The 13,863-nt window shown below is 40.8% G+C and overlaps 1 protein-coding gene across 5 annotated transcripts in view; it reads right to left on the reverse strand.

Moving 5' to 3' along the window:
• The window catches only part of LOC126387732 (replication protein A 70 kDa DNA-binding subunit-like), an 89,546-nt gene that overhangs the window by 38,635 nt on the left and 37,048 nt on the right, over positions 1–13,863 (reverse strand). For 2 of the 5 annotated variants that reach the window (XM_050040371.1, XM_050040367.1), the window contains exons 7-9: positions 5,954–6,308; positions 2,651–2,753; positions 2,464–2,532 (exon numbers count right to left, since the gene is read on the reverse strand). In XM_050040371.1, coding sequence (XP_049896328.1) covers positions 2,464–2,532; positions 2,651–2,753; positions 5,954–6,308 — 527 coding nt within the window. The remainder of the gene's footprint in view (positions 1–2,463; positions 2,533–2,650; positions 2,754–5,953; positions 6,309–13,863) is intronic. The other 3 variants (XM_050040370.1, XM_050040368.1, XM_050040369.1) reach the window with 3 other exon arrangements.

Genomic DNA, 13,863 nt, shown 5'->3' on the forward strand with positions numbered 1-13,863 from the left:
GAGAGTTAATGGTTGCTGTAATCATTCCTCCTCTCGAGACCTGCTCTGAAGAGATCCCATTGTGCTGTGACTACACTTTGAGAGGGGTGACAAAATCCAGTGTCCTTGTTCTATAAAAAACTGTCGTAAATCTAAGCCAAAGTTAATATGAAGCTTACATATTCTAAATTTACAGTCTTTTTAGAATAAAATTCTCTGTTTCCTCGGACAATGCCTCCACACTGAGTCACACTTGAGGGATACACCCTGGTATTTATTGCCAGGAACAACGCTGGCATTAAACCAGGGTTCCTAAAACTTAAGGCAAATTGGATTTACTACTTTTTAAACTTTTTCAATTCCACCCCAAATGACCAAGACCAATTCTACAATAACAAAAACTGAAGAAAGAAAAAACTTGAACCAACCTCAATTACTTAAGAGTTAGGGATGATTTTGCCAAAATGTTTACTGTAACATAAAACATGACTTTCATCCCATTTCAGAGTCCGGGAACATTGCGAGGAAAAGGTCTCCTACTCCATCATTTGCCTTGTATGATTGGTGTTTTGTCACCATGTTTAGAAAACACAGTACCTCTGCTTTCTGTGTAGGCGTTCACCTGAATGTTGTTCAGAGATTTGCTGCTGCTAACCCTGGCGCTGGTATTGGTGATGGGGGTGGAGATGTGGCAGAGACGTGGGTAGAATAGAACTGGGAAATACCTGGTGTTTGTTTGAGAGTTTTCTTGGTGATTGTGTCTCTCACTCTGCATATAGGATTTAACTGCCTTGATTCCCCTCATGCCAAGTTTGAAAAACCTCATGCATAAAATACACTGAGCCTCATGAGCATTGCATTGTACCAGTTTCAGCAATGCCACAAAATCTTGGTTAAATGGCCAATTTTTGTTGAATTTGCACTTCCTCATGTCGTCCAGAGAAGAATAACTAGCTATCAGACGGTGAAACCTCTGCTCTGAGCATTCCAGCTGGAAACAAAATACATATTGGTGTTGTTGGTTCCACCATCCTGATCTGCATGACTTCAATGTGAGGCAACTGGGTAAATCATTATTTTAAAAAAAATGATGTTGCAATTTATTTTGAGATTGATTTTGCAATGCAACGTCAGAAAAAAATCATCATAAATTCTATTTCCAATGTCTCAGCATTTTAAAGACTTTTGAAAGACTGATTTAAGACATTTTAATACCACTTAAGGCTTTATTTTTGTGATTTCAATGCCTTTTAAGAACCTGCAGAAACCCTGAAAACCTGCATGAGACTACCAGGATGAAGATACCTACTTCAGTAGGCAAATTACTGAACCCTTATATCCACTTTGACCAAACTTTCGACTGCATTGTAGTACAGAATAAAGACTGTGGATTTTTTTTTCTCCCCATTTCTTTGAGTGTAGTTGCCACTAGTAATTGCTTGTCTCCCAGTATGGAGAGGAGAAGTGATTACAGTGACCCATAAAAATGATAATCTCTGTATCAATTACTTATGCCAGTAAACTTTAAAGCGAATCCTCCATGGAGAACACAGCCTGTAAGACTGGGAGCCATTTCTGATACAATGAAGATAACTTTGAAGATATACTATGCAGGATTTTTCTGAAAAACAATGCAGACTCACACAGAAGTAATCCCTCTCAATCATCACTTATGACCCACTAGAAGTGTGTAGGGGAGTATTTTTGCAGAGGCGCTGCCCTCTGCCTGTATTTTCTTATTTTCTATTCTCAGGACATTTACGGAATTGTACCCCCACAGCTCTTAGGTGGGGTCAGGGCAGCAGCCAGTTGCCAGACCATAAGCAGCAGGCATCCAAGAGACACAGCGCCGCAAAAACACAAATATAGCGAGGTGAAACGCCAAACAAGCGTGAATCCTGCATAGTATACCTTTAAAATAACAGCAAAACTATATTAACACATCAAATTTGAGAAGTTCTCTCACACTGTTCTCAAAAGCATATACGCTGCTTCATATATCCACCCAAATTCTCAATATGTCTCAAACATATATATTTCAGTGAAATAAGACTTCATAAATCCCTTCTACAAAATCCTCTAATACTTGCCTCCGGCTCATTCATTGGCTGGAACTCCTGCAGGCATGAGAGGATTTTGCAGAGGGGTTTATTAGGCACTATTTTACCTATGATACATTTGTTTGAGGTGTTATGTGCATACAAAATGGAAAGCTGAGACTGAAGCTTACTCTGCAACTAGTTGGTGATTTTTTTTTTATTGCCTTTAGATAGTCTTTCTGTTGTCAGTTTCATCGAAGAAATGAATCGGCTTCAACGTGTGGAAGCTCCTTTTGAAACAATGTGAGTACAAACATATTCTTGCAGCATCCAAAGCTGCTGTTGATGTGAAATATGTGCAAAAGTCAACATTTCTAAGTCAAGTTTCTGAGAAGCTCTTATCACTTCAAGTGAGGACAGATATGGGTGAGTGGGATCTGCTCACCTTGCCTTGCTCCACTAGAGAGAAAAACTTGTCCACTTCGTTGTTGAAGGCTGTGATCCTGATTTCTCCCTGTTGACCAGCACATTTCCATTAAACAGCAATTCGTTTCACGGATAAGACCAAAAACAGCCATGTGTGACATATGTTTGACATGCAGATATTCAGGCCTCTCGACTCCTCTACTCACACTCTCATCCACTATCTCAAAAGAGAAGAGCTTGCCCTCTCCTCTAGAGTTACTCCAGTTACGGATACTGGACTTGTTGGTGACTCTGGCTTTGATAGTCCACCTAGGGATAAATACAGAGTAGGCACTTGTGATAAGGAATCAGTACTTACAAAGTATATGTTAAAAAAAACAACAACAACTAAAAGGTGTGTAGGATTTAAGCTCTGTTTCCATCGAGCAGTATGGTACAGTTCAGTTCAGTTCGGTACGTTTTTCTTTCCGTTTCCACTGTGAAAAGTTGTGGATGGTACCAATGGAACCGTTATGTACCGTCCCCATTTTTGGTCCCCCCTCTGTTGGGGTACCTAGCACACAGATCTGGTACTAAAAGGTGGAGCTGTGAACACTGCAGTCCGTTGATTGGTCAGTAGTGGACGGTCACTCTGCTCAGGGCTGAGTTGTGGCTGGTTTGAGGCTCATGTGACCACTGTTCATTGTGGAAAGTTTTATTAGTAAACTGTAACTATAAAATGAAAGGATGTTTTGTTGCCTCTCACAGCAGCTGGAGTTGGAGAAAAAATAACATTCACTGGGCTGACTGCCGGCAACATTTAAGGTGGAACGTTAACTTGTAATGTTACTCAATGAGTTGAAGACATGAATCAATCAACACACCTTAAATTTCACTTTAACATCTTGGACCATTACTTTAGTTTTTATATGACATACACTTTTAGTAATGAGTGGATTTTAAGCGTTCAAAATTATGAGTTATGTGAGCGGCATGTTTTCTAAATCTCCCAAAAAAAAAAAAAAAAGTGTTGCAGAGTGTCGTTCCTGTGGGCTTCAGCAACACTAAACCCCTGAGCTTGCCTGAGAAGGACTTAATGCACAAACCCACTATTCTTAGACAATAAACGAGGCGCAGATTTCCATCTGTGTCACCGGTAATGAGGAAATACAGTAAGTGCTTGTCAGAGCAGTGAGTGACAACAACCCCACCCACATTTAAGAGTACTGTTTGCAGTGGAAATGCTAGGGTTTTGGTACTATGTACCATGAAGGGTTACTTTTGGTCCCATACTTAAAGTGTTTGGTGGAAACGGGGCTTCAGTGGCATTTAGTGGTAAGTTTGCAGAACTGAAACATATCCAGTGTGCTTAGCGTGTAGGAGAACTACGGTGGTGAATGCAAAAACACAAATGGCCCTGTCTGGAGTCAGTGTTTTATTCGTCTGTTCTGGGCTACTGCAGAACAATATGGTGAACCCATGCCACATGTGGGTATAAATGGTTCATTCTAAGGAAATGTAAAGACAACCATTTGTATTTTCAGGTGATTATAAAATAATGAAAACATAGTTATGAGTATTTTATATAATTTCTGCCAACAGATGCCCCTAAATCCTACACACTGGACCTTTGACTGCACAATATGCTTCAAGTGATTTGGAGGAAAACATCCCAGTGCTTTAAATTTTAAAAAACACTTCATTAAAATTGACCTTAAAATATTAGAGTACTAATTTGCTGACATAAAAAAACATACCCACTGACCTAAATCTAAGCTTTGCAAATGTTTTACTTGAATGTCTTCCATCATGTTTTCATTTTCTATTTCCATCAACCAGTTTCTTTAATGTGAATACACACAGAACACTTAACATCAACAACAACATAAACCCTTTGTTAAAAAAGTAATTACACAAAAGTTTTGACCAAAACAGTTATGTGCAACTTAACTAAAAGAGTTACAGTGTAAAGGTCAGCACAAACAGAAAAGAATGCTGCAGAGACACTTTAGAAAAGCTTCCTTTTTTTGTTAATGAGCATCCCAACTCAGCTCACATCAGTCACCAACGTGAAACACAACTGCGCAAAAGAACAATTCCCAAGGAAATTGGATGAGTGTCTTTTCAGTCTTTTTAAAGTTCCATGAAAGACAAAAAAAACATCCAGCAACTTTCTTTTCAAAGAGTGAACTAGGTGTTGTACATCTGCCAACTCCTGGATGCATTTAAAATGTGCTTCTTGTTCTGTTTTTAACAACAGCCAGCCAAGCTCGGCAGTTTATGCAGCAGTGAGCTTTTTGACTGCGTTGATAATTGTGCAGTGGAGGATATTCATACCATAACTTTGCCTGCAATTAAATCCCCTATCATGAGAGCAGCTGCTGGCCCAGAGTGAACCCCATTCCCTGCTCAGTATGGATAAGACTGCTACACCAAGGTTTATGGCAGCCAAAAGCCAATTATAGTCTGCTCTAGATGCTATTACTTAACACCAGCAGAATGGGATGAGACAGCCATGCAAACGCCCATGAAAGACCATGTGAACATACACAGCAACATCCCTATATAATCTACTGTATGTAACACTTTGTGTCACACACAGCCGCACTTTCCATTTCACGCAAACATACGTACAAGAACCACAGCTGCTGAAGTCATCTATTTTACTCACTGTAGGTACTCCCCAACTTCAAAGTTAGAACAGTCATCAGTTTATTACAACACCTAGAGGCACAGTTATCTTTACAGCTTGCAATTTCAAACAGGGCCACGTTATCAGAGCCCATACATGGGGAGAGAGTTGACAGGGTACCTTCACTCCAATCTGGACAACTACATCTTGCTGTACCGTGCACTTGTCTTTTTGTGGCCAACTTTAAGGTCAGAGACAGAGACTTAAGCCAAATGAAACGATAAGAAGCGAGAGGGAAAAAAAACTGCAGTAAAATTGAACCCTGGAGGGGGTAAAGAAATTGTGAGAGGGAATGAAGGGGGGAAAAAACGAGGCTGGCCAAATCCCCACCAGGCCAAATAACAGAATCAAAACCTCAGCAGCAGACCATAAAGACCCAGCAGTACCTGCCGTTAAAGTGTCCGTTTCTGAGGCAAGATCGGTCATTTCATTTCATTTCCATGCAGATGGGCTGACTAACATGCACACGGACACACACACACACACACACACACACACACACACACACACACACACACACACACACGGGCATTGATTTAAAAGTACTGAATGCATGCACAAGCACATATACACACACTTCCAAACATGCCCCAAAGTGCTACTCTGAAATGGCAGCAAACAGGGAAGTAGAGTCACAGCGTGAGAGGAAATAGTTTAGCTGATGAACGAGCAGAGGGGGGAAAACAGCATTTGCTTGGAATTTAGCAGGAAACACATTTAAGTCAGATGCTGTGTTTTATATCTATCTACTACAGAATCTAAGTTATGTTTTTACAGTTTCCATACATGTATGTGAAAGCAGGCACATGAAGAAACAGAGTAACAGACTTAAACTTACTTGCTTATGTAGGGGTTGAGGTTTGCAATAGGAGTCACTCTTGTTGAAGGGCCTGGAGGAGTGCTGGTACTAGCCTTCATGGGTGAAAACTTTGTGGGTGTGCCTTTCATGGGTGAAGCTTTCATGGGTGAAACATTCATTGGTGAAGCCTTCATGGGTGAAACATTCATTGGTGAAGCCTTCATGGGTGAAAACTTTGTGGGCGACGCTTTCATGGGTGAAACAGTCATTGGTGAAGCCTTCATGGGTGAAACGTTCATTGGTGAAGCCTTCATGGGTGAAACGTTCATTGGTGAAGCCTTCATGGGCGACTTTCCCACAAAACCTCTTCCTCGGCCTTGGGGAGGAGAGAAGGCTGCAGGAAAACAAAGTGAGATACTTACTGTATAGGAGTACTCCAATTTTACAAGATGGCAATTTCATATTAATGAAAAATTAGTCCATTTACTGATTTATTTCACTGTATCATTTCACTGAAAAATTCATAAATGAAATCCCTTTGGCTTTTGGACGATTTGTCAAGCAAAATAAGCAATGTGAAGACGTTGCCTTAAAGGGATAGTGCACCCAAAAATGAAAATTCAGCCATTATCTACTCACCCATATGCTGACGGAGGCCCTGGTGAAGTTTTAGAGTCCTCACATCCCTTGCGGAGATCTGCGGGGGGAACGGCTAGCACACCTAATGGCAGACGGCGCCCCCTGACATAAAAAGTTGTTTTGAAAAACGTCATATGAACTCTGTTTTTAGCCTCACTGTAGCCTGTAGCTCTAACTGCTTCTCTGTGCTCCGCGCTCACGTGTGCGTGCTTGCGCGAGACCAGCGAAAGCATGAGCTTTGCTCACCCGTATTTACATCATGTGACACGTGCACCGCAGGGAGAGACAGCAGTAACCACAGAGCTAAAAGATAATTGCACTACGGTCTTTTAGCAAAGGACAGCCCAACATGTCTGAAGACTTTGAAATTGAGGAGGAGCAGCATTTCTTTGTTGAGCTGTATTTGTTTGAGCCCGAGTATACGGACGCGGAACTCAGGCTACTGGACGAAGCAGCCGCCGCAGCTCATGAGCCTCAGCCAGCCGCAGAATACCGGAGTCGAGCACTGGAAACCTGGTGGTGTAGTTGTTTCAAATGCAAAGCAATGCCAACAGATGAGGAAAGTCTTTGCTGCTCAGACTGGGAATTGGCGATGCCTGCACTTGAGAATCTGGACATCAGTACTGACGAGACTGCTGCTCTTCAGAGACCGATCACCCTGAGCGCGCACACGTGAACGCAGAGCACAGAGAAGCAGTCAGAGCTACAGGCTACAGTGAGGCTAAAAACAGAGTTCATATGATGTTTTTCAACACAACTTTTTATGTCGCGGCTTCAGCACACTTGGATCACTACGGGTGAGCATGTTGGAGATAATTTGTGGTTTCAATTTTGTGTTCTTGGACGTTAGTCTGGGGCGCCGTCAGCCATTAGGTGTGCTAGCTGCTCCCCGCGCCGATCTCCGCAAGGGATGTGAGGAAAACTTCACCAGGGCCTCCATCGGCATATGGGTGAGTAGATAATGGCTGAATTTTCATTTTTGGGTGCACTATCCCTTTAAGCTCTGGAGAATTCTGAAACGCATTTTTCAATGTTTTCTGACATCCACGACAATTTGCTCAAAAATAAATCATTAAAAGATTAACAGAATAATCAGTCATGAAATGATTGTGCCCTGCAGTGTTACAATGAAACCACCTGTGTTAGTATAGGTACAGCAGTATCCTTTTTTATGAGAAGAGGTCAGAGTACCAAATTGTTAGTACTGCACTCAATCATTCGTGCAATTTTTTCTAATTTATCAGAAAATTTAACAATTAGAAGAGTAATCGACAGACTGTAGAAACTGATGCAGCAGAAACAGAAATACTGCCTTTTTCATTCCGCACATTGCTCTTTCTTGTCAAAACTTGGCGACTACATAGGCAGATTATGAGACGATGGGCTAAGACATGCAAAAGGCCCCACCACCTCTCTTACATAGGAGCAAGAAACACGGCCTTTATAGTTGCTTAGCCTCTTTCCGTTGTCGTTTTGTGTCTTACCTCTTGTGTTTTTGTGTCTTTGTAATCATTTTGTGTCTTTTTGTAGATGTTTGTGTCTCTTGATGGTCATTTTGAGTCTCTTTATAGTCATTTTATGTCGTCTTGTGGTTGTTTTGCACCTTTTCATAGTCTTTGTGAGTCTCTTTGTGTCTTTTTGCAACTGTTTTGCATCTCTTTATAGTCGTTTATATCTCTTATAGTAGTATATAATGGCAATTTGGAGTTTCCTGCTGGTCGGTATGTGTAAATATGAGTAAGGCCTGTTCAGTAATCCATCCATGGGCACCTGCATTACCCAAAATGCAACTCAACTGTCGAAAGTTCAATCACAAGGACTTTGCACAGGGTCCATTTTTTTCACCTGAGTTGTTGCATGTCTAAAAATAAATATGACCTCACCTTGTATCAATCATATTTGCACACTGACTCTGAAACGTTCGTCCATCATTAAACTTTTCAAAACACGTTCAATTTTCTGCGATTTTTGCATCCGTCAGAAGCCTTTAGAGACGTCTGACCAAGAATCAGTGAGGAAAATGTGGCAGTGGGACACAGCCGTGACAAGAAAGAGGAATGCCTCGCACAGAATCATTTCATAACTCATACAGGTCACTTTCATCAGGTCAGATAGTAATATTCAGGTGGATGATGATGATGATGAGGAGGATGAGGATGAGGAGGAGGAGGAGGATGTAGACCGCACACAGAATGTGGAGATAGAGAAGGCGGACAGCTCCACCCCATCATGCAGCTGTGGTGCCTAGGGCTGTACCCAAATATTCGGATATTCGAATATTAATTTCAATGGGTAGGTATTCGTTATGAAAATTTGGTATTCGATATTCGTTTTTTTATTTACTTTTTCTTTTTTTTCCTTTTTTTTGGTGCTAAATGTAGTCTTTTTGTTGTTGGTAAATGTAGGTTATCAATAAAANTCAATGGGTAGGTATTCGTTATGAAAATTTGGTATTCGATATTCGTTTTTTTATTTACTTTTTCTTCCTTTTTTTTGGTGCTAAATGTAGTCTTTTGGTTGTTGGTAAATGTAGGTTATCAATAAAAATTAAAACTTTTAAATTGCATTGTTAAAAATGTGAAAATATAGTATAGCCTACCAACTGAGCTTGTGCGCACGGCACGCTTGAGCGCATCCGTCTGAGGCTGTGGATCAATGCCAAGTTTTACCACTTTATCACTATTCCCTCTAACTTGTAGCTGTTTTTTCGTTATCTTTTGAATTTAATATGAATTATGGAACCGTTTTTGTCAACGTTTGTTTCCCCCGTTTTGTACAATAAATTATTGTTTAAAGTTTCAACAAGTTTCTTTTGGAGTGCGTGACACAAGTGTGTTTTGAAAACGACCGCGGACTGTCACCTGCTCAACGCATCAGTACCTTCGGATGCCATGACAGTAATAGCCAATAATGTCAAAATATCATTTACAGACCGATTTAACAGACGATCACTGCTGCCCGACCCGCAGGTCCATTTGTGGGTTCCGCGGGTTACGGGTCGACCCGCGCATCACTACTCAGCTCAGTCTGTAAGGCTGTACACTACAGTAAGGCTATAGACATTATATTCTATTCAGGCCGGCAGAACCAGCAGCGCATCGGCTCTACAGTGCACGGCACTGCTGATTAACCATTTTATTGCAGCACAGAGTGTCTGCCAGCAACCAATTACTTGCAGAGGCTTCCCACAACTTGTTTCAACGGTTCCGATTTAATCAGAAGACAAATTAAACAGGATGACTAGCCAATGTGAAAATCAAAAGCACAGAGTAATGTACTGAAGGAGACTGTTGTGCCATCACATTTTTTTGTGGTTTGAGAGCAAAGATCTGGTCGTCGCTGTGAAAAACTCCGCAATACAATTAGGTCCGAAAAAACCCCGGAGTCCGCCCCCCCTAGTGGTGCCTAATGCGAGACAGGGAGGGAGTGGTGACAGCCAGAGAGGTAACTCCAGTGGAGGAAAGGAGGAAAGGTGTCTTTTCATTTTGTCACATATTGTGAATTTTCGCAATGAATAGAACAATAAAACGCATCAGGCTCAGGGTGCAAGGTCTCTGTGCATAACGATTTTGTCAGATGACGGATTAAAAAAGTGATCTGAAAAAAATAATGAACTCAGCGTGCAAAGGCCTTCAGACTGGGTTTATTATGCTAGTAACGGCTAATGTAGCCTCAAGCTGCTAGCTTTAAGCAGAGACAAAGAGCGGGCCACTTCATCCTACCTTCATGACTGCAGATATATATATTTTTTTTAACTTTCAAACTTGTAGTCTTCGGCACTGTCAGACGTCGACTCAAGTGACTCACTTTTATCAGATTTCATGGAGCTCCCTCTCAAGCCACAAACTTTTCCCACATATTCACTAACACTGAATAAATAAACAAACTGTGTAAAATCTGTGGAGTTCCCCTTTAAATTAACATATGGATAAATTACGTTTATTTAGTTACCAATATGTCAAAAGCAGCATTTATATACTGTTCTTCATTGACTATAAAAGTTCCACACACTGTGAGACATAAGTACATGCAAAACTTATTAAGAACACTAGTTGAGGTGACAAACTCATTTGCTGGTACTGATGACCTACCAATTTGCCATCAGGCAGTACAAACTTAATTAAACACTTAAAAAAAACTTCCAGCGATTATAAAACATTAGTGGTAGTACTGTTATCTGATCATGTGAGCAGCTGCCAAAATGATAAAGTGCCGGAGAACATTAAAACTCCCCCCACAGATCTCCCCGTAGAGTTACTCATTTCCCTGTTAACATCAGTTTGTGCCAATGAATGAAACAGTGTTTTTCTTCGAGAGTAAGACTGCCAATCAATAATTAATGTCATAATTACTGTACTTATGCCTTTCAGTCACAGGACAAAGAATAATTAGGATTAGTTATCAGAATATCAGTCAAAACACAAGACATACATTTGTAAATACTAGTCTTAACCATATTAATGAAGTGTGACTGTTTTATATTTAGTTTGAGTTGGAGTGGACGACAGAGTTTGGAGGGTGTCACACTTATTCTAAAAGGTAATGATCATTTTAAACAGGCAGTAGATAAATACTGGCATGAATGGTTGAGGAAGCCTTAGGTTATTTCTCACAGACCCCTCATAATTAATCATGTTGTGTAATAATGAACCTATTGTCTAATCAATCAAGCTGATTTGTTCTATTACATAGTGAGCTGTGGGGTTTTTTATACTGAATTACTGGTGCTCTCACTCAGCACAGACCTAAACCAACACCACGACAACTGAAAAAGTTAATAGTAAGTTCCCTCTGTTTCAAAAACAACTGATCAGCTTTTAAATTTCTTTTACAAATGACAATGCCAGAAAACTTGAGCAGTTCGGGCCGGCCCACAGAGCCACAAGGTGCTATTCTCACCTCCCACAGTAAAAAGTTGCATCAGCCCCATCAGCAGTGATTCAGACTAAATACTCGGCTGTCGTCACAATATATTTTACGCAATGCCTCATTTTGGCATGAATGATGAGCCATATTGAGGAAAAGCATTTGAGGGAAGAATTGTCAGGGATAAAAAGATCCAATTCCACCGAGACCACTCCCCTGATATAAGCTCCTGTTCCGGAGCACAACAAATACTCACCTCTGTGATACCTTCCTTTGCGTGTGTGCACAATTGTGTGTGTGTGTGTGTGTGTGTGTGTCATGAGCAAATTCCTTAGGGAAATCACAGATTGAACAGCTATTTTCAGGCGAGGGGTAATTAACATCAATATTCATACACACGCAATCCGGATGGAGTGTTCAGAGGGAAGAAGCTGGTAGTGAAAGAAGAGAAGAGATGATAGGTGTGGATGGGTGATGAGCAGAGCAAAGAGAGGGGCATAGAGGTTTGTCAAGGATCCTCATTTTTTGTGATTAAGATCAGTACAGAGTCCTAATATGTATGCCACCAACGTATTCAACAGCCCGTTTGTGAAGAGTGCCTGGTTGGTGAGGATACTATGGGAAGAGAGAAAATGAGAAATATATAGACAAGAAAAAGGAAATAAATAGAGAAAGTGAATAGGAAAGCCAGTGTGAAAAAAACTGTGAGTGTGTGTGTGTGTTTATGAGAGAGAGGAGAAGAGGGAAAGAGTTGTGAGGACAAAGGGAACCTGCAGAGAATGGTTAGTGATGAATAATGAATTTTTTTTTTTTTAACTGCACTTCAGCGAGTGCAGATCTCTTTTTGGAATTTAAATATCATCTGCGAAGCAGTTTGAAGGTAGTCTATTTCAAGGGTTGCTACTGATGAATATTTAAATGGGAACACAGAACTGACAGTGACTACTGTGTCATGACCTTTGGCTCTACACCTAATGCTTGCCGAGGACTAGTTGCCTTTTTTCTTTTTCTTTTATACAGTTCAGAATATTAAAATTATGTTGAAAATTTTAACGTTTCTAATTGAGAGTCGCTTTGACTGGCAGAGCTTACAAGGCGTGCTCAAAACATTAACAGATGCTAAAAACATTCAAAATTATTCCTTCAAACTATGCTGACACCAGAGGTAAGAATATTCTCTGACCACATCCTCCCACTCCAAGGATGTCAGAGGTCAGGCTTCACTACAGCACAGAGCAGGACGCCTGGAGCTGATAGGGTGCTTTCCATTCAGCTAATTACACTTTCTCCTGTCCTCGCTCCTCCGTCCTCTGGCCTGTGACCTGTGAAATTGATCAAGGTCTGCCATCATCAAGGATGATATGTCTCGGAGAGGACGAGGGCTGAGGAATCACAGGTGCACCTATGAGAAAGTTTCTTGCTGGACAGAAACACTGTTTTAATCAAAATCAGTGACTGGTCAGCTTATCTGATGGAAAAATAAAGGAACGCACAAACTGACTGTTTAAGAAACTGCAATACTATAATATTAATATATTATAGCATGACTGCAATACTGCAGAACAAATAGCACCAACAGCAGCTTTAACATTTTTCGTGTTGATCCAGGAATTTAAAATTCTTAGATGCGTGTTTAATCTGAATCACAAATTAATCATAAAAACTGCATTTCCTTCATCAGCCAAACACTTTTCTTTTCTTTTTTTCTGCTCCAAGTGTATCTTGGCTCATTCAGGAAAAATGTTTTCTTAACGAGCTGCACTGATGCAGTTATTTGTCCTGTAATATCCAGCCTGAGCCTGAATGGAACAGACTTACTGTACCTGCAGCCTCATTCTCCATCTCATTCTATTGTTTCAGTAATAAAAACATTATATCTGTGTCATTTCTATCATGCTCTGACGCAGCAATAGATCTGTAATTGCTATTGAGGCAGGCATCAGGCAGTTGAGATGCTCTGCATCCTAAGAAGTAGCCGTCTCTTAAAAATGACCCTGAAGTGAGCGAGGATGTCCTGTATGGTAAATACAGTTCCTCCGTCTTTGCATCTCTTCCTCGCGTCTAAGCTCTCTCTTGCATCCCTGCTGGGAGGAGCTGTGATACGAGCAAGAGTCTCTGTGTTGCTGAAGGACTATAAAGTCTTCACAGCAGCTTAAACCCAGACCCTCTAATAAAACAGCAGCCTACTCAGTCATTACATCGCCCACAGCTCATTGGAAACACTTAATTTGTTGCATTTAATAATCACGTGAATGCACACAAATTTATCGACCTTTTGAAAACGCAATTTACGAAAACACTGAGAAGTAATCACACATATTCAGTGAGAGAAAACACTCCGAGATGTTATGCACGAGGTTTGTTGTTGGCTCTAAAGAGGGATGCAGGACCAGTTTATCAACAGAACAATTAAATAGGGCAGCAGGTTTTCTCTATCTGGCCAG

Source organism: Epinephelus moara, chromosome 3 (genome assembly GCF_006386435.1).
Source record: "Epinephelus moara isolate mb chromosome 3, YSFRI_EMoa_1.0, whole genome shotgun sequence".
NCBI classification, from domain to species: Eukaryota; Metazoa; Chordata; class Actinopteri; order Perciformes; family Serranidae; genus Epinephelus; species Epinephelus moara.